The sequence below is a fragment of the Saccostrea echinata genome, unplaced genomic scaffold (assembly GCF_033153115.1).
Source record: "Saccostrea echinata isolate AGI-Se365-2 ecotype Australia unplaced genomic scaffold, CSIRO_AGI_Sech_v1 ptg000054l, whole genome shotgun sequence".
Lineage (NCBI taxonomy): Eukaryota > Metazoa > Mollusca > Bivalvia > Ostreida > Ostreidae > Saccostrea > Saccostrea echinata.
In genome coordinates, this window is record NW_026889803.1 from 65,146,757 (window position 1) to 65,174,296 (window position 27,540).

Genomic DNA, 27,540 nt, shown 5'->3' on the forward strand with positions numbered 1-27,540 from the left:
TTTGGTGCTTCGTTGAGATTGCTAGAGTGAACTAGACGTACAAGTTCTGTAAGCAAGTTAACAAAATTATATCCTCACTGCAATTTTATTAAAGTGCTAATATATGAATTCCTAAAAATGATTAAACTTGCCAAAATGACCTTAGTTTAAGAAAATGACACACCCTCTGGTCACAAGTTCTCTTTGTGTGAAGTAGAAACTTCAATGCTTCTCCAAATTTATGGATCAGACAAAACACTTTTTTTATGCGAGTGACCTTGAACTTGCAAAACCGACCTTTGGTTATGGTTATGATATATCCTTCTTTTTTTTGAATTATTGAATTCCAATATTTATCCATTAGAGGGATGGTTTACACTTTTTTTCTGCAAGTGACCTTGTACTTGCCCAAATAACATTAAGCTTCCAATGTTTCTCCATTACAAGATACAGTCAGTAAAGGAGTTATACATTTTTTCTAAATGAGATCTTGATAAAATGACCTTGGGTCAATCATGACACACTTTCAGGTCATAAGCAATCTTTATATGAGGTAATGTCAATTTGAAAGTTATGGAAAAGACACAGATTTTACATTTTTTTTTCTGACATTGACCTTGAAATTGCAGAAATTACCTTTGGTGAAGGTCATGACACATCTTCACCTCACAAGTAATATTTGTGTCAAATATGAGCTTAGAATGTTTCTCCATTACAAAGTTATGGCCCAAACATTATTGCTGAGATAAACAGACAGGCAAGCACACAAAGTAATTTCTATATAACCCCCCCCCCCCCCCAAAAAAAAAAATTGTTTGCAGGAGGTATAATAATGGTTAATGTGTTGATGTTTGGATGTGAGATAAAATCATATCTATGGGCTGTGGTGAAAGGATGTAAATGTAAATTTCTGGACAGTAAAATCTGCCTTGCAGATGAACTGAAATTAATTCAAATGAAAAAAAAATTCCCTAGTCATCAGATTTAAAAATAATTTCTGTACTCAGTGAGTAATCTCTGTGCTCAGTGAAACATAATTGTCTCATTTTCTCTGGTTCTGTTCTTAACAATCCAGGAACATTGAATTAATTACATGTTGTAAAATGATACAAAGATAGACAGCTTCATGTGCACATGACTTCAAAACTCAGAAATTTCTACAGTAAAGAAAGGGGGGAGGGGGTTGTTACATAAAAATTTTCTTATTTTTTTTAGATGACACATGCTTTCTGAAATGAACATCCAAACAATGTAGATGTTGGCAAAAACCATAAATATCCATGCCCATATAAATGAAAATGTAGAATTAAATTGACACCTTGCTTTAGCAGACAATTTAATCTGGCTATGAAATACACATGTGCCATACTGGAGCTCAAAATGGAATGGATCTGGTGTACAGTTGAGTCCGTCTGCTGAATGTTCAGGAGTAAAGATTTTGTAATTAAAGATACATGTACATTTTTATGACGTCGAGCTCTTGGAGCTCGAACGTCATCTAGCAAGCGCCCAGTTGAAATCGCGACCGGATATGTACGCGACCGAATGTGTCAGTCGATGCATCCGCAATAGAAAATAGCAATAGCTATAAACCAATTTCTTTGAAAACGCTCAAAATGAATAATAGTTTGAAAATAAAATTGCATCAACTATATCTGCAATTAATTCTATTGCAAAACAACAATATCATGTTTTATTCTCACACAAGAAAAATGTGATGGTTGTTGCGGATGAATTTCTACAGAAAGGGTGCGTTGAATGACATGAATAACATTTCGGTACGATAACCGTGTAACATAAGCAACACAACAGGAGGTAAAATAATTACAAAATTACATAAACACGAATACTACAAGACTAAAAAGATTGAATTTCTAAAGCTTTGCTTTACTTATAAAATCTTCTAACCAACTCTATCCTAAAAGCCGATGATATTGACCAGTATTACTGTATTTCTCCATTTCCTCCCTTTCCCAGTATACCGTATACCACGCCCGATCGTAACTCGATCGTAATTGTAACAGAACAGTCTTGGTTGTAGTTTAGATGCAATCACTAATACAACGCTTTGACATTGGCAATTAGAAAGAATATTATATAAATTCATGAAATCCTTCATAGTTCTTCAACTGACTGAAAAGAATTTAGCATGAACATGTTCGACGGTGTCTGGTCAATTCGAACCCTGCTCCATTCGGACCATGACATAAGGCCCCAGACTGTAATTGTGATATTTTGTTTAAAACTATTTTTTTATTATGTCTCCTGGGTCACTCACTTGACTTATTGCTATCTTCAAATTCAAAATGATCTTTTGAAATTGTTTTTCTTCTTCGACGTCATTGAAGCCTTTCAGGCTTTTGATTTAATACATGTTTGCAACCAACTTAACTAGCCCCCTCCTGAATCGTGGATCCTGACTCCTGTAATTATGCAAAAATGGTGATTTACCATTTGTGTGAGGGTGTGTGTGTGTTTTAACAAAGTACAAAGTATTAGTATCTTTACCAACTCCATGTATCAAAATAACAAAAAATCATTTTAACAGATTTCTTTCATTTAATTCATTCTGTACATTGTGAATAAATGCAAGGTACACAGAATTATGCGCAAGGTACACCTTAAAATTTGAACACTTCAACTTCAGGTTGAGATGAGCAAAGGAACATACATGTATTCACTTCCCTGCAGGAAAATATCTAAACACTTTTGAAATACAATGTAAAACTTCAAATACTCTGAAATAATTCTGAAATAATGGCAATCCAGCCCATATCAAATTTACCAGCTATAATACCATAAAAAATATAATGTACGCATGGACATTTTGATTTATTTCTTCTCTTTTCTATCAAAACTAGTGTTTAATAAACAAAGTGTCCCCGCAATAGCAACATATAGTGTTCACCTGTGAAGTTTGATTTCTACATGTAAGTCAAAGGTCAAATCAAAGAAACAAGGTCAGTTATTCTGAATTTTCAATTTGAAAGTAAAATTGTTACACGATACATATCTTACACATCAAGTCCCCATCTCTATTTAATCAAAAGGGAAAGATGGAACTGAATTTTTAAAAAAAAAAGGTACATCAAGGGATATCCAGGTCATCTGGTCAGTAAACCTGAGAACTCATAAAAGGTCTTCTACACAAAATACACATGCTAAATATCAATATAATACGATGTATGATAGCATTATGGAATATCACTGTTTAAAAAAATCAGTCAAAGGTCAAGGTCATGTGATGAAGAATCTTGTTTTCTGTAAGTCAGGTGACAAGCAATAAACAATATCAAAATCCTACCTCTCATGGTTTAATAAAGTGTGACAGGAGAAGAGACAGACAGAGGTATACTAAGCTGGTGACATAAAGTATAAAACATTCACTCAAAAAGATTAACTAAGAATTAAGGGATTCTTACCTAAGTACAAATAAATTTGAGGAACTTCTGGCTTCCACATAAAAATAAATAGTAATTTGTGTGTGTGTGTGTGAATATTTCATTAATTTTTTTTTCATAATAGTATTATACAAAATATTTGCAGACACCACTAGTGCATTGTGAAATTTTTAATTCACAAATACCAAACATTAAAACTATTATATGTGATTACTAAAACAAATTACAAATGTCCAAAGAATGTTATATATCAATAGGACGGACTGCTCTTTGCTAAAATATCACAAAATTGCAGTACAAATGTCTACAATGCTGAAAACTTGTTGCAACAAAGTTAATTAATGTCGACATGTTTAATTTCAATCAAGATTCTGCAAGATTCTGATGTTTTTGATTTTTGTCCCCATTGTTCAGAAATAAAAATAAAAACATTTTTCAACTTTTTATGAAGTTCCAAAGTTAAGATTGGCTGCCATTCGTGGCCTTCTTTTCTGCTGTCCCCCCTGACTTTTCTGTGGCGTTTTTTCTTGTTTTTTCGTGTTCTGAGCTTCCTTAGATGTAGATTTGGCTTCTGATTTTATCACAGTCTGATTCGAGTCTTTTGTATCACTGGTAGCTGAACTTGGTTCTTCTTTTACCACTAATTTTTCTGCTACAGTCCTTTCACTAGTCTCCCTAACAGAGTCAGAGGATTCTTTTCGCTTATTGGGAGTTTTCTGTTGTCTTGTTACCTGAGCACAAAAAAATATCATGGCTAGAATGAACTACAGAATTATATTCTTGAGAATTCTCTTACACAACAGGCTTGCACTTTTTGCAAATTTTTCAACAAAGTAGCTAGCGTAGACTTTATTTAGCACTTTCTAAATGTGCTTTATATTAAAATATATACACAAGACATTTAGCGATTTTCTTGATTTAGTGGAATCTGCTAAACAGAATACAGAGCCAAGTGTAATATGTTTACAGTAAAAGTGGGATGCTAAGGCAAATTTTCATCGAATTGTGTGTTATAGGGAGAAAAAGCTTTGCAAACTTGGCTTAATGAAGGAATGAATTTAATAGCTACCCAAGTTATAACCTGGGTTAGGGAAGTTTATGTTATAAACTACAATATATATTTTTATTCCTAAAATAAAGTTTTATTTGAATTCTACATATCATGCTAGAGTTTACCTGCAGTGGTACAAAAGGGTTGCTATGAGGATCTAAATCAGACTTGACTTCCGTCAAGTTTGACAATCTATCTCCGTGTCGAGCACCCTGATTGGCTGACTGAGGCTTTCTAGGCCCCTGTTGGTTCTGATTGTAATGAGTATGATAATTGGCTGATTGCTGCCTAAAGTTTCCGTGCTGGGGAGGTCCATAATATCGCTGGTGGGGAGGGCCATACTGTCGGGGAAGTCTCATGCCTGGGACCATATTCCTATCTACAATGGTCGTACAGTCTCAAATGAAAACATTATACAAACAATATAACCAGTTTATGTTAAGCATGCTAGTTTATAGTTCATTATAAGCCTGTTCACTATAACCATGTTCTACTGTACAAAGAATTCCACATTTATACCATTAATGCTACTACATGTAAATACTTTTTTACATTAGCAGAGTTCTATTTATCTCCCTTTAAATGTGTTGAACAAGTAAAACTGCCTTACTTTGAGACTGTAACATTTGTGGCACTGGTTTAAATGCTGAATTTGGTGAAGCTAACGGTCTCATTCCTGGATAACCCATCATATGATTTAGTTGATTCTACGATAAATCAAACACACTTGTTACTTAATGTGGCCTTGGGACAGTCGTAAAGCAAGTAACAAAGAAGTGTATGGAAAGCAGATAATTCAGAAGTAATTTTACTTTTTAAGGAGGCTGGAGGGTCAACAAATTAACCACAAATTAACCACCAGATTTAACTTAATTTTTTAGATATGATATCTTAAGCTGTCAACTATCATTTGGCAAAGAAAAACTTCAAAAATGTTAGTTTTAAAATTTGATAATTTTCTATATCTTCATATGGAGCTCTTCTTCTAAAGGAGATCAATATAGTCTAAAAATGGCCACAACCCCCCAGCCTCTTTAATTAAGAAGTGGCACAAAAATATACACACTTCTTAAAAAAACTCCCAATTGAAGTACATTGTATTAACTTTTTCTGAGGATTCAAGTCCAAATATATTATTCCAGGAACAATTATCAACAAATCATTTTACTCCAAATAAGAGTATTTCCACATCAGAGCTGATCCTATCTCTAGGAATTAAGATATATATATATACATACATGTACATATAATTTCAAGTTTGATCTGATGATTTGCACATGTCAACTCAACTTTATTTGGCTTTTTGGATCAAGTTACTGTTATAATGAATAATCTAATATGTACCCCTCTATAATTGGCAAAACATTACATGTATAGAAGAAAACTTTTAGGATCAAATATACAACTTTTATCCATTAAACAAAACATTTTTTTCAAAGAACTTTTTCACAATCAAGAAAAGTACTATGTCAGAGAGGATATGGATTCAGAAAACTGGAGTTTTAGTGTGGTAATCCGGAAAGTCAGATCACACCATCATGTGATTGCATGAAATCAACAGTACAATGATTCTTCTCTATATAAAGGTGACCACTGAATGTAAATCTCTGCTTACTGTAGATCACTATATTTTCGTGACAGCTCATTTTTCGCAAGAGAGCTATTTGGTATTAATAAGCGAGGCTAAAATTTCTGTTGTATATAATCCTTAACAATACAAATATATGTGAGAATAAAATTTTAGTGACCAGACAGACTTGCGTAATTATGCGAAAATGAAGTTCTCATGAATAAAAAGTGATATACAGTATCTTACAATCTGAAGCAGGGTAATGGCTGCTGCATTTTCAATGGCCTCCTGCTGAGACTTCATTAGAGATCCTTGGAATCTAGCACCATCAGGAAGAGAGACAATACAGTTATAGGCACCTGGCTGTAAACACAATTCATCATCATCACAACACAAGACAATTTATCATCACAATCCAAACATAATTCATCATTATCATCACAATTTAAACACAATTTATCGCTGTCACAATCAAAGCTGACCTATCAAAACAGCCAACACAATCCAAACACAATTCATGTTAACCATGTTTACAGTAATCCTCTATAGCAATATAAAGAACTCACCTGTCCTGCACAATCGTATTTAGGGTCTGGTTTTCCAAAAGACCTACACCAAGCAGCTAAATCCATCACCGGGTTCCTTCTGATCCCCTGGTGTGGATGGGGTGCCTGGTTCCTTTGGTTCTGTTGCTGGTTTTCTTTCTGTGATTTTTGTCTTTGGGTTTCACCAGCAGGCACTGACTGACCAGAACCAGTCTGACCAGGAGCCAGCTGAGTTGTTGGAGGAAGCTGTTTAGCTCCTACATGATTGAAAAAAAAAGCATCACTACACTTCTTCATGTATCACCTTGTTACTCATTTCTATTACACTGACTTGCACTGGGAGATAATGAGCTTTTTGTTTCAAAATAGACAGGGTGTCAGATTATACAGTGTAAAGAACAAGGAAAATGGGCATGAAAATAAAGGTAGGAATTCACAGTAAAACGGATTGCACAGGTGTTGGATTAGACAGTTTTCACTGTATATACACTGTTTATTAAACATGTACATATCTAAGCACATTTGTATTAGTATCATGGTTCTCATACATCTAAAATGTCTTATATAAAGAATGACAATAGATAAATAGCATTTAAATGAATTTTACCTGGTAATAAAATCATATACATATACTGTATAATGTGCAATGTAATATTACATTCTTGAACAGTCTTGAATGCATCACATACCATCAAACAGTTCCTGAACTGAAAGCTGTCTTCCATAACTCTTATCAGACTTTGTTGGTGAATTAACATCTGTACTTCCTGGATCTGTCCCTATCTTCAGCATTTGCTTCAGTGCTGCTGCAGTTTCCTAACAAACATATAAAGCAAGTGTAAATTAAAAAAAATGGGAAGTACAATATACACATTTCAATACATGTATTTCCTACAATGATAAACTACTTCAACAATTTTGCTTGTTTCATTTAAAACCTAAAAAAAGATGTCTGATGGATACGTGTACAAAAATATGATTTTAACCTGAAAGAATGCCTCAACTTAGCCTATTTAAAAACATCACAGCCAAGATTGTGAACTAATACATATACTTTGTTCTACAATCATTATAATCATTGTATATATTACAAGGAAAGGATTAACTTGTCTCCAATCCCCTTGTACAGTATTTAATATACAATAAAATATGTTCAAAAGAAAACACATTTACAAAGACAAACAAAAAGACCAATGGAACTCCAATTTCTGTATGAACAGTTTTGAGTAACCCTTCCTTTATCTTTGGCTTCCTGCTTTACCTTACCTCTATTCCCATCTCCATAGATTTTGGAGATTTTTCTTTCTCTATAATCTACCTCTACTCCCATCTCTGTAGAGTTTTGGGAATTTTTCCTTCTCTATAACCTTCCCTTATTCCCATCTCTATGGAATTTGTAGATTTTTCCTTCTCTAAAATCTACCTCTACTCTCATCTCTGTAGAATTTGGATATTTTACCTTCTCTGTAACCCACCTCTATTCCCATCTCTATAGAGTTGGGAATATTTTACCTTCTCTATAACCCACCTCTAGTCCCATCTCTATAGAGTTTGGATATCTCTATAATTTACCTCTACTCTCATCTCTGTACATTTTTCTTTCTCTAACCTATCTCTACTCCCTATCTCTGTTGAGTTTGGATATTTTTCCCTTCTCTATAACCTACTTTTACTCCCATTTCTTTAGTTTTCTCCTTCTCCATAGCTTACCTCTACTCCCATCTCTGTAGATTTTGGAGATTTTTCCTTCTCTACAGACTCTTGTGACTCCTGTGCACACTTGGCCTGGATAAACAGCTTCTCCAGTGTCAGGTTCTGAGGTTTTTTGTCTGTCTCACCCTCGGGTCTCTGAGGACTTGGGACCTTGTCTAAGGCTGCTGCCGCCTGATCTAATGATGGTGGAGCAGTCTCTGTCTTCTTGTCAGAGCTCGGTTTATTAGAGGACTGCAGCTGCTTCCACATGTTGGCAAACTCACTCTGTCCCTCTGGTAAACTCTGTAAACCAAAATATAATGTACTCAAATTGTTGCCTCAAAGTATAAATGCAATGACACAGTCTAATTTCTCTCAGCAAATGTAACTTAGAATGTAAGAGCATGAAAATATTTTTTTATTCACGTTCATAAAATGAAACAATTAACAATCACATGAAGACAACATGGTGAAATGGGATCCCTAAACCTTACCATCTTGACCAAATGTATGTGATTTAGCCTTAAACACTGGAAGAAGAAACATTCTGCTTTACTTAAAGCTGAACATGACTCATAAATAGGCATACGCCATATTAAATTCTTTATCTCCCATATCAGCACTGGGGCATATAAACCCTTCACATTTGTTAAACCAGACTGCTTTTACTTGGTCACTGCTGCGTGTAGTACATGTATATCTTGCATTATCTTTTTGTTTCCATTTTATTTCATTGAATGCATGCATTTGTGTTTATTTCACTTTGTAATGCATTGACCAGTGCAATTGACATTCCTGTATCTTTGGTAATTATGATTCCTGTTGTGGCAGAGGCATACAGAAGTCATTTTTGTCGCGCCCAAGTCTATCATAGTGATAATGAAAAAGACTTCTGTTCAGTTACACTCCGTGAGGCGAAATACACTGAACTCTGAACAAAACTGAGGCTTATATAGTGGCTGGCAAATGACAATCTCGATAAAACTAATATGGCGGCCAATAATAACTCTCTTTCTTTTATGAATCATGTTCAGCTTTAATTCTGCTTCTAGTAGAACTCTAAGTAAACACAAACTTCTTTCCATGTGCATTTTGGATTACTTTGAATCTTTTTACCTGACATGTGTTACATTTTGCTAGGCTGCTTGATATAGATTTTACTATATATAGACATTACCTTTCTTGTGCTGCCCTCTTTTCTGGCCTGCTGTGCTATGTTAGGGGGTCACAAAGGTAGGTTTGGTTTGATTGTATACAGACAATACCTTTTGATAGGTTGCTTCATACAGGTTTGACTGTATATAGATATTACCTTCCTTGCACTGCCCTCTTTTCGGGCCTGCTGAGCTACTTTTGGGGTCACAAATGTAGGCTTGGTAGAATCACTGCCATCAAAACTCTGTTGTCTTAGATACATGTCACTGTTGACTGGGGATTCCTTGCTCTGTAGACAGTTTTAACAACCAATGAAATCATTTATGCAAATCATAGCATACATGTACAAGTAAAAATCACAGAATTTAAATGTCTGAAGTAAACAATAATATACAGTGTTTATTTTATTGCTTTATGTTTCCTCAAGTTTTCTAACTTCACTTATTGTTTATATACATGTAGAATTGTGACAATCCCCCCAATTATTTTTACATTTTTTCAGATGACACTTGATCTAGCTTACTTGAGTTCTTTCTCATCATCTTCTGTAATATTTATTCTAGTAAGACTTGAATTCAATTTAAGTTACTTGCTTGAGTTTGATTTTGCTGAAACTTGTTCCTAGTTACATCTGTATGTACCTTAGTTTATGTTGCTTTGACACCATTGAACTTTCCCCCTGTTTCTTTTTCTTGACTTGTCTTGGTCTTATGAACTGACTTGCTTGAGTATATAACTTAAATGAGTTTTTTTCCCCCGACTTGTCTTGTTTTTTGCTATCGTAACATAACATGACTTGCCTGAATAACCTAAATTACCTGAGTTTTTTAAAAAATTTATATTGGTTTTTATGCTGCAGGAACATAACGTATTTTAAAACATGTTTGAGTTATCTAACTTACTTGAGTTTTACTTTGCTGGGACTTGATCTGATTCTCCCTTCTGTTCTCCTCTTTCTGACTTGCCTGAGTTATCTAACTTATCTGAGTTTTACTTTGCTGGGACTTGATCTGATTCTCCCTTCTGTTCACCTCTTTCTGACTTGCCTGAGTTATCTAACTTACCTTAGTTTTACTTTGCTGGGACTTGATCTGATTCTCCCTTCTGTTCTCCTTTTCTGACTTGCCTGAGTTATCTAACTTACCTGAGTTTTACCTAGCTGGGACTTGATCTGATTCTCCCTTCTGTTCTCCTCTTTCTGACTTGCCTGAGTTATCTAACTTACCTTAGTTTTACTTTGCTGGGACCTGATCTGATTCTCCCTTCTGTGCTCCTCTTTCTGACTTGCATGAATTATCTAACTTACCTGAGTTTTACTCTCCCTTCTGTTCTCCTCTTTCTGACTTGCCTGAGTTATCTAACTTACCTGACTTTCTCCCTTCTGTTCTCCTCTTTCTGACTTGCCTGAGTTATCTAACTTACCTGAGATTTACTTTGCTGGGATTTGATCTGATTCTCCCTTCTGTTCTCCTCTTTCTGCTGCTGCCTTATGTCTCTGTTTCCAGCTTGATTCCTCCCTCCTCTTCCACCATTAAACCCGACTCTTCCTTGATCTGAGTAATATTGTCCATCACTGTAACCACTATAATCAATGTTTGCCTGATAATCCCCTGAGTACCCTCTACCCCCAAAGTTTCCCTGTCTATTGGAACCCTTCTGTCCTCTTCCATAATCATTATAACCCCAGCCATCTTCATACCCATAATCATTATAACCTCTTTTCTCATTCCTATTCATCAGGTCACTGTATGACCCTTGACCTCCTCTTGATGCATCAGCATATGAGTTATACATTCTATTCTGGTTTCCTTGGTGGTAGGGCTGCTGTTTTTGTTGGTACAAAGAACTATTATAATTGCTATCCTGAGACAGTCTGGTGTTTTGTTGGTTTGTTTTTGACTTGAGCTCTTTTGCTGCACCATTTTTGCGAGCTCCGTAAGTGATATTAATCATTCCTGCTGACTGCAGTCTATAACCTCTCTCAGTTGAACCCCTGAAAAGAAAGATATTAATACTTCTAAAATGCAAAGCATTGAAAAGCTGTTTAAAAAATAGACATGACTACACTAATAAAAATGCTCTCTTGAAAAAAAAATCATCCACAACTACAATTTTTTATTTCAGAAAATTTTATCAAAAATTAAGCATGTATATATATATACTTAACATAAAGAAGAAAAACACGAAAAACCTCAGTAAAGCTTTTTTCGTGTTTTTCTTCTTTATGTTAAGTATTTTATTCCGACCACTGAGACTTTTTATTGGATAATATATATATATATATATATATATATGTAAATATATATATATATATATATATATATAGGATCTCCCATGATTTGTAGTTGGATATGATTTTTATCCAACAAGTTGTGTGTTTTTTTATCCCCGAGCCTTGGCGAGGGGATAAAAACACACAACGAGTTGGATAAAAGTTATATCCAACTACAAATCATGGGAGATTCTTTTTATCCCATATTCAATACTTTACAACCAATGTTTTACACTGTTTTATATAGAACTCCACTTCATTTTACTTCATTACGCTAATGCAAAAACCATTGTGACGTCACAACTGCACTTAACTGTGGGATATGAAAAAAATATCCAGTGAGTCATATCCACGGGACAAAGGAGTAAACATGGGATAAATATATATATACATGTATCATAATTTTCTAATAATGTACCTGATAACTATTCCACCAGGGAATTCCTCATCAAAGATGACATCATACATAGTGTCTGAATCCTTCTCTCCCTTCTGTATCCCAACAACAGTCCCCCTCAGGCCAAACGGGACGGAGTAACCTGTCCTTATATTGACGACGCGGTCAAATATCTCATAATGCACCGTAGGATCAGGTAACACTCCCCCTTGAATGACCAAAGGCTGAAAGTAAAGAAAAAATTCTCACCTTAACTAGCCAATATATACAATTAATCTCCCACTAAGATTATCTTAATTTTTTAATCAAAAGTGAGAAATTACAATATAAAATGTGAACCATTACAACCAAGTCAAAAATGAAAAAAAACAAAAAAAAAAGAGAACACAATGAACCGATTATTAAATAACAGTAAGACCTCCCTTTTATACCTTGTAGAGGAGATAAGGCTTAACTTGCATCTTGACTTTCTTGACATTTATCTTCTGTTTATTTCTCTCCTGTAATAAACAACCATCATCAGGTTATACATGTATTACACTATAATGTCTGGGTATTACACTGACAGTAGTACATTACATGTACTGAATAATGTAACATTTGGGCATTACATCAAGTTATTACATTCCTCTATAATGTAACATTTTGCCATTACATCAACATTTATTTCATTCCTTTATAATGTAATATTTGGCCATTACATCAATGGTTATGACTGAGCTATTTCATTACTTCATAATGTAGCATTTGGGTATTACATTGACAGTTATTACATTCTCTATAATGTAATATTTGAATTACATTGACAATTTTGACTTCTTTTTCTATGGCTTTGATAACTCCTTCATCCAGTACATCGGCTCCAACTTTCTGTGGTTTGATCTGAGAGCAGGGCTGGGCCTTCACATAATCAAGTACAGTGTCTATAGTCTCACTGTAATCCGAAAGGGAAATATACAATCATCGGAGTTCAACAAAAAGTACGGGAAAAAAAGGGAAATTAAAACAGTAACTTTAAAACTGTGGATGTGACAGACATGTAAAAATATTAAATGGTGAAAAGGTTTCAAATTAAACACAAAGCACAAAAATTCATACCTCAGGTTTTTAAAGATTTCTGCCTCATATAAGACATCCTTCTTTTCTCTGTCCAAATTAACAAGAGTGTCCCACATGTCAGGAAATCTGAAGCATACAATGACTAGTTATACAAAGGTCTCTTTACCCCTGAATTTACATCTACAATGTATTAGGCATTCAACCAAAAGAATTACTGTTTCTTAAATATTCATGTAATAAAGAATTGCTAGATAGTTATGCCTTAGGTATGACAGATTTTATGTTTTTTCTTCCACTTACTTTTGCAGGTATGCGAGAACAGTGTCTGTAGCTTTCTGTGAGTATAACCACCCCTCATTCGTTAACTTGGTGTAGCCTGGCACCTCCTCATTTTTCTTTGTAAACTTCAGATTGAGGCCAATGTTGACCATTTTGGAATCATCAGGATCTTCTCGAGATCCCCGTTTTATGAAGATAGACCCCGTGATACGAGACAGGAAGTGTGAACTGGTTCCCACCCACTGGGCTGATTGAAACGATGTGTAGTACTGGTCATTATACCTCTACAGAGAGTTAACAAATGTAAAATGAATCTTGTGAATGCATTGTGGGACAATAAACTTGTTTATTGATTGCTAATGGAAATTATCACCTGTAAAGTTTTTATATTCTGCACCTACACTTCTTCAAAATACTCTCACTTTAATCATTTGCAAGCCAGTCAAGTCTTGTGGAATCATATTTCATTGAGGTTCAATTTTTTTTGTAGATTTTGTGGACACCTTTACCCAGAAAATTAAAACCTCAAAAATATTGACATTTATTGATAAGTGATATATTTCTTGAGACATTCTCGAATGAAACGACATACCCAAGTTACTTTAAATTTTCTTGCAGTTCATAAAAATTTGCACCAACAAATTAAAATAACTCTCCATAAAATATCAGACATACATCATGTAGTTACATAAAACAACCATTTTATATACAAGTATGCCATAGCACATCATAAGTAAATATAAGGACAAACACTTTTTGATTTAACAAACCTCTGTATTGATAAATTTGGCCAGGTTGGGTTCCTCCAGAGTGGTGACATTGATCCTGACCCTGGGGCTTTCACCCTCCTCTACATCTAAGACCTCCCCCTGACAGCCATAGTGGGGCCATCCCAACATAAAAGCCACCTCTCCCAGGGGAAACATTTCTGACAAGGTACGGAACTGGCAGAAACTAGGGTCATGTACAGATATATCCTGAAATACATGTAATGCAAGTTTAATATTTCCTTTAATTTTCTATTAAGTTTTCTTTGTTACACGTATGAAGCAAAAAATATTTCTTCAACACTTGTAATTTTACAGAATTTACCACATACATGTCATATTTACATCAATCTACTTTCTTCCTGAAATGATTTTCAACACTAACAGGTGATTTTTTTTTCCTTTTGATTATATGAACTCCCATCATCTCAAAGTGTGAATCCCAATATGGTTTTTATGACATCACATTATAGACTTACAGTAGTATAGTAAAATGATTCAAGCAGTACTATTTAATTTTCATACTCTCTTCATCAGTTCGAAAATATTTACTTCAAAAGACTATAGATTTTTAATTTGTAGCCTCTGTGAACAAATATCAGTTCACAGAATAGGTACTGTCCTTCTCTGGTAGCTCAATGATGGTGTTAATCTCATAAAAGTAAAAAAAAAAAATTATACATTAAAACTTGTCTAATCCAGATGTTTTTTTTAACCAAAATCTTGCTTAAAAGATGCATAATTTTAGTAACTATCAGTAAATTCAATTGGTTAAAATGTTGTCTAATCCAGAATCTGGCCAATTTCTACGGAATCAGTGGTGTCGGATTCAACAAGTTTTACTGTAACATCTAAATGAAGTGTACATAATCTACAAAAAGAACATACAATGTACTTGAGGATTCACTTACTTTAACAGTGGCCTGATAAACAAAGGGAACTGGGTTCTGAGCGAACTGTTTCTTGAGTGTTATCACTCCGTGTGAGCCACAGACATACCTAAATCAAAGGGATTTATATAGTAGAGTCGAATTTTTTGTAAAAAAAATTATCTGAAAGATTTTATTTGTTGATTCTTGAAGAAATTATAACGATATGTTTGATAAATACATGTATAGTGTCAGGTATACATACAATATACATGCACTGTATGTAGATCTACTGTAAATGTATTATATTTAGCACGTACAATATTTAGCGGAAATTGATTTTTTAACAAATTAGCATAATTTGATTTAGTGCATTTCTTAATGTTCTTATTTATGTATTCATGTGCAATACATTTAGCGTTGTAATTGAATTAGCGGAAGTTTCTTTCTGCCAAAGGTGCTATATACGGGTAGAGCAGTTTAACTTACGTTCTGCCATTCATTGGTAAGACTTTCAATAAAATGGAGGTTTCTCCAACCAGAACACCCAGTCTGTCATGATATCTGTATAACAATAAGAATATTTCAATGAAATTTCTAACCCTTGTAGAGTATCATTTACTTACAAATATTTATAGAATGTACATATGTCCATGCATCAACAACCATTGCGAATTCTATGATAGAGGAGATAATAGGACAAGAGTTACCTCTCTTTAATACTAGCCACTTCTCTGTGCCAGAGACTACTCTCTGTGTTGTTCTGGGCCTCCCTTACAATCTCCCTGGTCCTGGGGCTCTTTCCTCCCTTCTGAGGGGACTCAACAAGTATATACCTGAGAATATAAAAAAAGCTAGATGTATGTACCAAGTAAATTAAACTGTATGAAATGTATACAAGATTTCCATTGAGAGGTGCTTGTGTTACCTTTCTGTGTCATCAGACACCTGAACAACCTTTGCTTCAAACAGGTGAGGCCAGCTAACAAAAGTTGTATTACCCAGCAAAGTGTTCGCAACAGCTTCAAGATCCTTTGGCTGAAATCATGATTGTAGTGTATTAAGGTTAGTTATTACACTTATAATAATACACTAATTACACTTAATGTGCCTCTTTCACTTCCATCAAAATGCTGCACTTTCCTATGATTCTTTCATGTTTCTGTGACAGGACTTTTAAAATATAAAACTTTCTGAGGATAAATAATGTTGAACTTAAGAAAATGTTAGCAAATGATAAGATGTAGGTACAGATAAGGATCTGAATAAGGATAGTAAAAGAGTAGATGGGGGATGAATGGCTCATTGATTACTGGTAAAAATTTGTACTTTTCTGAGCCCTGTTGTTCCTGTTCAATTTACACTAAAGTATAATAAAAGTCCACTACATTAAGGAAATACAGTCATACTTATGTGTATTACTCAACAAAAACCTCCATGTATTTCCTTCAATATCTTTTTTTTTAATCTCTGAATATAAGAAATCCTCAAACCTTCTTTTCCCACTCTGTCTGCTTTTGATATGATTTAAAATATTCCTATTCATTCTACTCAGCATCATGTAAATGTATCCCTTACATTCTCAGTATCTCATCTCCCTTCTTAAGCTAAGCTTCCTAAGCTATCTAGATCTCTTAGTATCTCACCTATCTCCTTATCTTATCTGGAAATCTCAGTATCTCATTTCTTACCTTACCATATCTAGATTTTCCAGTATCTCATCTCCCTTCCTAAGCTAAGCTTCCAAAACTATATGGATCTCTGACTATCTCAATTATCTCCTTATCTTATCTGGAAATCTCAGTATCTCATTTCTCTCCTTACCCTATCTAGATCTTCCAGTATCTCGTCTTCCTTCCTAAGCTATCTGGATCTCTCAGTTTCTCATATATTTCCTTACTCTATCTGGATATCTTGCTATCTCATCTCTCTATTTACCCTATCTGGATATCTTGCTATCTCATCTCTCTATTTACCCTATCTGGATATCTTGCTATCTCATCTCTCTATTTACCCTATCTGGATATCTTGCTATCTCATCTCTCTATTTACCCTATCCGGATATCTTGCTATCTCATCTCTCTATTTACCCTATCTGGATATCTTGCTATCTCATCTCTCTATTTACCCTATCTGGATATCTTGCTATCTCATTTCTCTCCTTACCCTACCTGATATCTTGCTATCTCATTTCTCTCCTTACCCTATCTGGATATCTTGCTATCTCATTTCTCTCCTTATCCTATCTGGATATCTTGCTATCTCATCTCTCTATTTACCCTATCTGGATATCTTGCTATCTCATCTCTCTATTTACCCTATCTGGATATCTTGCTATCTCATTTCTCTCCTTATCCTATCTGGATATCTTGCTATCTCATTTCTCTCCTTTCTCTATCTGGATGTCTTGCTACCTCATTTCTCTCAGTATCTCATTTCTCTCAGTATCTCATTTCTCTCCTTACCCTATCTGGATATTTTGCTATCTCATTTCTCTCCCTACCCTATGTGGATATCTTGCTATATCATTTCTCTCCTTATCCTATCTGGATATCTTGCTATCTCATTTCCCTCCTTTCTCTATCTGGATATCTTGCTATCTCATTTCTTCTTACCCTATCTGGATCTTCCAGTATCTCTAGTATCATGTTTTCATTTCTGCTGTTCATTTGGAAAACCTTCACTCCTTCCTTCTTCAAAAATGCCTACATCAAAATAACACAATTTCAGTGGTGTATTCAAATTTCAAACTAAACTTCTCTACAAAATCATGCTTTATGATACATTTGCAATAGAACATGTAAGTGAATGTTGTTCAGTCATTTAATGTATTTGATGGTAAGGAGGGCTTACCATGTTGGATATATGTATGAGGATGAGGATTGTGGGATTTACCCTGTGGATTATGTGTTTGTTGTTGACTACTGTGGGATTTACCTTGTGGATTATGTGTTTGTTGTTGACTACTCTGGGATTTACCCTGTGGATTATGTGTTTGTTGTTGACTACTGTGGGATTTACCCTGTGGATTATGTGTTTGTTGTTGATTACTGTGGGATTTACCCTGTGGATTATGTGTTTGTTGTTGACTTCTCTGGGATTTACCTTGTGGATTATGTGTTTGTGTTGACTACTGTGGGATTTACCCTGTGGATTATGCGTTTGTTGTTGACTACTGTGGGATTTACCCTGTGGATTATGTGTTTGTTGTTGACTACTGTGGGATTTACCCTGTGGATTATGTGTTTGTTGTTGACTACTGTGAGACTTACCATGTGGATTATGTGTTTGTTGTTGACTACTGTGAGACTTACCATGTGGATTATGTGTTTGTTGTTGACTACTCTGGGATTTACCCTGTGGATTATGTGTTTGTTGTTGACTACTGTGGGATTTACCATGTGGATTATGTGTTTCTTGTTGACTACTGTGGGATTTACCCTGTGGATTATGTGTTTGTTGTTGACTACTGTGGAATTTAACATGTGGGTATATGTTTGATGATAAGACTAAGGATCTTACCTTGTGGGGTATATGTTTGAGAGTAGGGAATCCAGGGAAGAAAACATCCAATCTAACATCTGGCATCAGACCCTTCACCATTTCCTCGGGATCCACCCTGAAGGCATCAATTCCCAGCTTAGTCAACCTGCAAATTGTATTATTTGGAATTAGATACAAATTGTATTATTTGGAATTAGATACAAATCAACTCTTTCAACAGTATTTAAAAATGTTAAAAAGAAAAATGCATACAATGAACAACAGTCATGTAACCAGCATTAACTAATTACCTGGCATGATTATTAATAATATCAGGAAAAGCCTCTGGTAATGAGGACGGGTAAGGTTCCAGTACGTCTGGCGTAAAGTTATACAGGAGACAGGGACCATGGGTATTCCGCCTCTTCTCAGCTGGGGTCAGTTCATGCTCCACTGATTTCATGGCATCTATTAGTCTTTTCTAAAATCATTAATAAATATTGCACATCACAACTGCACATTTTATCAAAATATCATTGCAGAAATCATTTTTAATACACTGTATTTTAACTTTTGTGCTTTACATTTCTATGTAAAATCATGAAACTAATGGGCTTTGACTGGCAACTGATTGTCATGGTCATGCATTACTGCAAATTCCAAAGATGTTAACCATCACTCCATCAATTACAAGCCCCACACATTGCTCTGTTGCAAAGTTTATGTCAGAACAAAGCAGTTCTCTCCACTCTTGTAAATTGAGCTGTGATCATGAATTTCGGTAGACAGTCTATTACACAGTGTTCATAATCATGCAAAACTAGATATCCATGAGTAACAAAGAACATTTTTTAAAGACATACAAGTAATTCATTTTTTAGCTATTATGGGCTTATTCACATATTTCAAACACTCTAAGTGACTATGACAAATAAATGTATTAAAAGAATAAAATACATGCCAACATACCAGCACAATGAATCTGATAATTAAAACAAACCTCATCAATGAATGGAATAAGGACAACCGCCTCCCACTCCTGCTGTTTACCATTCAGATCGGTCTGGAAATCCACCGGATAAAAGTCTATAATCGGGGAATTCTCATTGGTCATCAGCTTCTGTAAACAAAAAAATATGTCAATTATAATCTCTTTCAAAGTACATTTACATAGACCTTTTAGTATGAAGATGATATACATTCTACCTGAATTGAAGAAAATAACCTTCATCACAATTTGCACTGAAGGAGTGCAGATATTGTCTATTTGTTTTAGGAGAGTCAGTTTAAAAACTGGGTTTAATTGACAACAAAGACCATGATGCTGGTTAGAAAATTTTTATCCTACCATTCCTATTTCTAATAAACTGCTCAAATGTTAAGGTTTCTCTGCCTTGTAATGTCACCCAAAACATGCTGATGGGTACTACCTTTGTGTCCTTTTGGTATTCCACTAGAGTAACTTTTAAATGCATCATTTAGCTAGTAGAGAGTGACCAGATTACTTTTAAAACTAATGTGATCCCACCTGATATGGCTCAGGTAGCAGCTCTTTACTGGCAGCAGGTAACACAGCCATCAACTGTTGGAAAGGTAAGAAGGGTTTTGCCATCTCAAACTCAATCTTCAAGTCCTTAAAGTCTGTTACATCACTGATGTATGGTGCATAGTGATGTGGGTAAAACCTTCAAGTCAAAATTGTGGTGTATTAATTAAATGTTTAATACATGTAGGTATATTATGAAACTATCTAATTTTTGGGTACTTTATGGTTATTTCAAAATATTCCATCCCATCTTTGATATTGCAAATAAAATGGGATAACAAAAATTTCAAATTCAATAATTCCAATGCTATCTATGAAGGATAAATTTGCTTAAACTTCAAAAAGCACATACATGTATTACCTAATATACAATTGTATATGTATGTATATCGGCATATCCCTGATACTAAGATTTATTAAAGCTATCATCAATAACACTATCTACTGTGAATTTCCGACGATAATCCTTACCAGCTCCAGGATGGAACTCCCTCAAAGTAGTACAGAAGAATCCACTGTATCCCCCGGACGTACTGCTCACTCTGGTCCCGCAGGACTTCTTTATCCACGTTCTCATACTCTAGCTTGGTCATGTAGTAATTACGCTTGTGGAGCCTGAACTCCTCATCAAACGTGTCACTATCCTCATCCTCATCAAGTTCTTCCTCATCCTCGTTTGTCCTAGATCTCTCTATAACACTTAGACATTTACTACATGTCTGTCATGATTAATAGTCCGTTCGACAATCAGTAATAACTCTATAAGATTTTCTGATTTATGCTTTATTATCTTATCTTCAGTCAATAGAAGTAAATGTCCATGCATTATTCTTGTTGATAATGCATGTATTTCTACTGTAGGAGGTTTTCTGGCTTATGTTTTATGTAGCCTATCTTAATACAAGCATTAATCTTACCTTGACTTGTGCTTAAAACAAGCATTAATCTTACCTTGACTTGTGCTTAAAATAAGCATTAATCTTACCTTGACTTGTGCTTAATACAAGCATTAATCTTACCTTGACTTGTGCTTGGTTGGGAAGGTCCAGTCTCCTCTGCCTCATTATCAAGAGATTCTAATAACAAGAACTGGTTTGTACTCTCTTTCTTATTCTGAAAAGGAAATCACCAATGCAACTTTTTATACATGGATCACAATATACCAGATTCTGTTAACAATACTTAAATGTAGATATGAAATTGTAATGTTTAAAGTCCAAGCCTAAAAGCTATCAAAAACAGAACTCAAATTTATCTGCAAAGTGAATTTATACAATAAAGTATACAGAAAGAAAAACTTCCCCTGCAATGTTTTTATTTTCAAACAGAAGAAGCTTTCTAAAGACTTCATTACTAAACACCTTTCTGGTTTGATCTTCTTGTTGCTCCGACTTCTCTGTCTTCTTTCCTTCAAACCATTTCAGGTCTGTGAATACTTCACTGAATTTGTCTACATCATACTGGTATAAAATGAATCACATATTTTTAAAGATACTGATCTAACATAACAAGAAGCCCATGGGCCATAATGCTCACCTGAGTCACAAATACAGTGAAATATGAGCTACCAGAACATTACAGTTAATATATACAAATAAAGCAAAACATTTATATATGACTTTCTGCCAAATAAAATAATTCTTGCAACACAAGAATGCTACATTTGATACAGTTATTATACACAGATTTTATATTCATGAATTTTACCTTTGCTAATTCATTCATAAACTTCTCAAATCTCTCAAGGTTTAAGTGGCCGCCTTCATTCATGTACCCTAAAATAGGTGGAAATTTTTTATCAAGAAATAAAATTTTATTTTCACAAAAGTTCTACCCTTTCAGTAAGACATAGTACCCTCTATCTTTAGTAAAGTTTAGTGAAAAAAAAATATGATCAAGAGACCTTTCTTTCATTTCACTGCACACTGATATATTACTAGGGGAAAAAACATGTCAAAGTCACAAATTGTTTCACAAAACATTTTTTAAGAATTACCTCCACATTCTGGGAGGATAGTCATGTAGGTTTTCCAGAGTGTAGGGAGGGCATCATGTTGTATGTGAAGGTGGGGTAGATGAGGGATAAAGTCATTCCCCACAAGGAACCCCATCAAAATCCAGTCGTCTATGATCTTCTCCAGATCATAACCAAATGGTAGCTTCCCCTTTATAAAACACCAACATAAATGTCATTCTGATGCATTGTTTAGTTGAAGACAACTAGAATAAACTTATCATAAAGTCACGAGTAAAGCATGCATCATTGTAAAGTATGCACCCCCCAAAGTTACGGGTCCTGTGTAACTTACAATCATTCAAAATGGGGGGAATACACAATAAACTTGATAAACCAACACCAAGATATTGATGAAATCAGTCCTTAAAGCTGAGAAAAGAGTTCAGAAAAAAAGGGATTGGATTTAGTTCATATGTAATATATGCATCCCCTTAATCTTGAACAATTATAAATGTGACACTACAGTAGTTCACTGCTTGATACATGTATGTACTGATCTGAGTCTGATCAAGTGCAATGTATGTTTATATTCTAATACATGTACATGTTCTGCAGAAAATGTAGACTGGTAGCTTTTAAAAAATATTTGGAATTTCAAGTGTTAAAATTGATACCTTGAGTGCAGCAAATTCAAAATCCAGGTACTCCCTGAACAAAGAGAGATGTAAAAGATGAAAGGTGGTTTCCTCAGGAGTGGCGGGTCTATAAATACATAACAGGAAGTGACAACAAATATACAGCATCAGGAATTCCTTATCTTTATTTGTAAACACACTTTGGTTTCACTGTTTAGGAAAATTGTACACTTTACAAATAATCTTATCTATTGAAGCCATGAATATTCAGAAAATGTTCAATTTTAGTAACAGACAAACCTTTTGTTTTTATCTTTCTTTCCTCCAAATCTTACTTCTTCTCTCAAAAGTGAGAAATGTGGTTCATGTGTGGCCAAACCTAGCATCATCTGTGGAAAATTGGTCTCTGTGTTAGATTCTACTTCATTGAACAATACTTGGCTCTTTATACTTTATCATTTTACACAAAGACTATCTCAAGGAGTCTGTCATGAATCATTCCTTTTAATAATCTCAATCCTAGCTATTGATCTATTTCATTCATTTACCAGATCTGCATCCAATCCATACAGACAGTGTCTGGTATTCGGATCATAGCCTGGTTTAGATTTCTGGCATCTGATGAAGTCCATAACTTTGTGTTCCCCCTCTCCTGGTGTCTGAAACATATGTAACCAAACTCAGCTTACTGGTGCATCACTTAATTTTACAACAAAAACAATTCATTTCTAATGATCTCCCAATCAAGTAATTTCTTTTCAGAATTCATGCATTTCTTTTCTTTGTGTGTTTGTGTTTATTTATTTGGGGGGGGGGGGGGGGGTCTTTCTTTTACTCAATACTTACCTCATGTCCAGATAAATACACATTCACTCCATGCCACAAAGGATCACTGGAGATTTTACTGGTGACAAAATACTTCAACTGTTCATGTAGCTTTACCATGAACTCCGTACCTGTTACAGAACACACATACAATGTACATGAATCTGTTTATTCTCAAACAACATCTTATGTACAGTGTATTAAAAAATATGTGAAAAATACTTTTATTTTTTCATCCTTACTTCAATTTGATACTGAAAACATCCAAAACATACATATAATAAAAGAGAATAAATTCTTGGAATTAAATTGACTTTGCTATGACATTAAGTATTAGGTGAACATAGCATTTCCCAAATAGTTCAAAATAAACACAGGTAAAAGCTGTGGTTCTGAACTGTCTGTTGGTACACAGATTTAAATAATATCCAGGATGTACGGTAAATATTTTAGATAAATTTAATCACTTCAATCTTTTTTTTTTTTTAATACAAATTTATGTCCACCTTACCTGGAGTGATGCAGTTGGAATCAAATCTTTTTTCTGTGGGTAGGGTCTCTCCTGATTCTCTGGCTTTTTTCTCCAGGAGCTCAGCTTCTCGAGCCGATCTTCAAAAATCAATTGACAAATAAGATGGTAATTACCATAAACATGTACAGTGTATCAAAATCATAGAATACCAGTTAAATGAAATGTGCAAAGAGAAAAAAATCAATCAAACAAAAAAAAAAAATAATAATAATAAACAGAAAACAAAATGACAAATACTGTTGATTCACACATTTGGTTTTGCTTCACAGTTCATTTTTCTTCATAATCTGCATTGTATGCAAGATGGAGAATTATATTGTTATTGCATTTACTGGCCTTCATGCTTTTATTATAATAGATTGCAGATTTTTTTTCTTCTTCAGACTTCCTTAAAAATCTTCATCAGCAAAAACAAATATATCAAGTAAGTAAAATATTTCTATTACAAAATTTTCTAGTGAGTCAGACTAACTTTACTTAAACAGATAAAGTGGAAAAATTTATAAATCCTCTGCATCAGTTAAGTAAATACCATTAAATCTTACAGAACTAAAAATGAAATGGATGTAAACTCTCTGATGCTCATAAATAGGTGCAAATATTACAGCCGAGTCAAATCTCATTCCTTATAGTCTAGCATAAACAAAAGCACATAATTGTCATAATTGGTTTATGAGTAACTTTGAGCATTTATATACAAAATACTATTACAATACATGTATCCTAAAATTAATTAGAAAAACTTAAAAGTGAATCTTTTCAATTGTGTACATTACCTAAATCTTCTTCCTCTCTGTTGGTTCATTTTGGCTCTTGGTGCCACTCCATCTATCGCCATGAAAAATACTTTCCTAGGTTTAATGATTCGGAACAAAAACTACAAAGGAATGACAAAATATGTTTACTCTACATAATAATTTTATTATTCAACAGAAACAATGTAATATTTTGTATCATTGGAATTACTTGAAAGACAATTGTTAATATTATAAAGGTGGAAAATCAGGAAATTGATATGAACTTCACATTAATTATGTTAATACAACATATCCTGTTCATTAATTGTCTGTATATAGTGTGAATGAGAATTAGGTTACTAGTCATTTAGTCATCATGTACATTTTTTTTTTCATTTATTTACTAAAATGTACCTCTAGATAATGAAAGATATCTTTGAAGATTTTCTCCTCTGTGATTCTAAAGTGAGGATTATCATCTTCAGGATGTGAACAAACATGAATGATACCATTCATGTCCAAATACAAGTTGTCAAATTCAGGAATCTGTCCCAAAGAATAGAAAAACTATTGCAGTATACTGTAATCATTTACACCATAGAATGCATAATACAAAGTATACACTAGGGAAAAAAACTGCAATTTTCTTGGGCATCCAGCATTATTTCAGTTACCTTTCTAAAAGCATTGGTATGAGGCCAAAAAAAAAATAGTCTTGTTTCCTGCTACCCGACCTACCCTATTTTTTTGTACCCGACCCTAAAGTTTTTTTTAGTTTTGGAAGAAAAAAAATTGGGAATTTCCGGTATTTCATCATTTTGTCACCATAATCGGATTCGGTGTTAACACAAAACAAGCATTTCATGAAATTCTTGTTTTAAAATATGGACTTTCATAAAATACCCTTGAGTTGTGCATAAAAAAAGACATGAAATTTAATTTTAAAAGACAATATTGACCTGTGACATGTTTAATTTGATCTTGTGTGGTAGTTGTACTTAGTTTTATTTTATTTTAATTAATGCTATATATTTTATTTCAGGAATTAATCATTCATTCATTCATCCATACATCTATACAAGCGCTGCGCCTGCATTACTAATATATTATTTATTTATATGTTTAAATCATAAACATCCCTATTTAAATAATGGTTTAACCCAAAGACTATGGGTTAAGGTAGATATAAGGATTAGTCCATTTATAAATAAGGGTATTGTCTGTTTTCCTACATTCTATTGGTCAGATGGTATTGTTTGGTCAAAGTTGTCCATTCAGGCGGGAAACCTTTGTTTTATGATTCCATTCAAAGATACTGTCTGAGAAGGGTGTAGCTAGAGATTTGTGATTGCTTAAAATTTAATATTTGATATTTTGGAGTATATTAAACACCCATAAACTGTAAGTAAACCTTTTATAAACACATCTAATGATCATAAACTAAAATTAAAGATAATGAATGATAATAAAGTATTTTAATATAAACTTGCTAAATGAGTATGAATGTGCTAGAGTGAAAGTTCTAAAGTTATTAAAGTTAAGATCGATATTGTAAAGTAAGAGCAAGTTATATGTTTTAATCTAATTCATGTAGATCTTTGGATTAAGATCTGGGTTTGAATTATTATGATTTTATAATTTATTAATCCATTAGGTCATCATGTAATAATTCTTTAAAGTCATCCTGATCAAGAGATAAATCACTCAGTTCCATACACTGGTATGTTAAACTCATATTTTTAAAGTTGTAAATATTTCAGTATAGAGAAATATAATTTAGATCATTAATTCAGTAAGAGTTTCAAAGAGTTATCGCCCTTTGAATGCGTTTATATAAAGTGTAAAGTAATGGCTTAAATGAATGTTTTATGTGTTTAAATTGTGATCGTTTTGTGTTGTAAAGTGAATGTGCTTGTTTATATGTTGTCTATGTATTTATATGTTGTTATTGTTATTTTAGGGTTAATTTAAAACATTTAATTCATCTTGAAATCAACTATATATCTCCACGGAATAAATACTAAGAATCCAACCCTATATACCATCTTGCAGTCATTTTTTAATTTCTACAAGAACCGGTTACACTTGTATTAGTTCATATCCAAAAAATGCCATCAGAAAAAAATAAAATGAAAAAATAAAATAAAATAATTTTCCTACCTACCTACCATATTTTTTTCAAGCTGGTAGCAGGAAACAAGACTATTATTTTTTTTGGCCTGATCAGGGAACTATATATGTTAATATATATGTCCCTGGTACAATTTCGACCCCAAGAAACATTGACATAAAATATTAACATTCATCAAATGTCCTAATAATTAGGAAAATAGAATATCAAATGTGAAAGTTAAATACATTTCCTGGTAACAATAAACTGACAAGGACAAAGATTACCTGATAACAAATTATTTCCGATCTATGTAAACAGTCACACAAATATGACAATTTGGAATATTATTCCCTAAAATTGTATTTTATACATGCAATAATTATATAAATATATGTATATATACTCTTGTTAAGTAATAACTTTTTTGTTCAAAGCCGGGAAACTTGTTAATATATAAAAAAAAATTAAACAATATTTTTACCTGGAATTCCTTAACAGTTTCACTGAGACATGGGTATCTTTCGCTAACCCATCTATAGAACTTTGGTACACCCATAATGATGACTCAAAGTGAGAAAGCATACAGAATTTTTCAATAATCTTAGCAAAATATGTGTCAAGTTGTGAAACACATACAATTTTTCTTCACCGGAACTAGTATCTATTACTATAGCTT

At 33.7% G+C, this 27,540-nt stretch overlaps 1 protein-coding gene across 1 annotated transcript; it reads right to left on the reverse strand.

The window, feature by feature from the left end:
- Nucleotides 1–2,518: 2,518 nt before the first annotated feature.
- On the reverse strand, nucleotides 2,519–27,523 carry LOC133171912 (5'-3' exoribonuclease 1-like). The gene is made up of 37 exons (XM_061306706.1): nucleotides 27,346–27,523; nucleotides 25,166–25,297; nucleotides 24,791–24,891; nucleotides 23,994–24,091; nucleotides 23,504–23,613; nucleotides 23,206–23,316; nucleotides 22,958–23,046; nucleotides 22,697–22,784; nucleotides 22,062–22,230; nucleotides 21,773–21,840; nucleotides 21,427–21,525; nucleotides 21,085–21,178; nucleotides 20,537–20,756; nucleotides 20,048–20,204; nucleotides 19,520–19,639; nucleotides 18,831–19,000; nucleotides 18,559–18,685; nucleotides 17,652–17,741; nucleotides 15,965–16,074; nucleotides 15,747–15,872; nucleotides 15,526–15,600; nucleotides 15,079–15,166; nucleotides 14,171–14,377; nucleotides 13,422–13,684; nucleotides 13,161–13,247; nucleotides 12,864–12,996; nucleotides 12,494–12,562; nucleotides 12,084–12,286; nucleotides 10,816–11,386; nucleotides 9,551–9,682; nucleotides 8,257–8,541; nucleotides 7,236–7,362; nucleotides 6,568–6,803; nucleotides 6,248–6,364; nucleotides 5,042–5,138; nucleotides 4,557–4,810; nucleotides 2,519–4,111 (listed from the first exon to the last, which is right to left on the reverse strand). Exons 1-37 carry the CDS (start codon nucleotides 27,418–27,420, stop codon nucleotides 3,824–3,826), a joined length of 5,586 nt encoding a protein of 1,861 aa, XP_061162690.1. The 5' UTR covers nucleotides 27,421–27,523; the 3' UTR covers nucleotides 2,519–3,823.
- Between the last annotated feature and the right edge of the window lie 17 nt (nucleotides 27,524–27,540).

Bases quoted from the DNA above. Each gene is read 5' to 3' on its own strand.
- LOC133171912 (XM_061306706.1), bottom strand. From the start codon at position 27,420: ATGGGTGTACCAAAGTTCTATAGATGGGTTAGCGAAAGATACCCATGT. The intron at 24,892-25,165 runs GTACATTTTAGT...ATTCCTTTGTAG, and splicing joins ATATCTTTCATTATCTAGAG to TTTTTGTTCCGAATCATTAA. The intron at 13,685-14,170 runs GTTTGTTAAATC...AACTCTCTGTAG, and splicing joins CCAAATTTATCAATACAGAG to AGGTATAATGACCAGTACTA.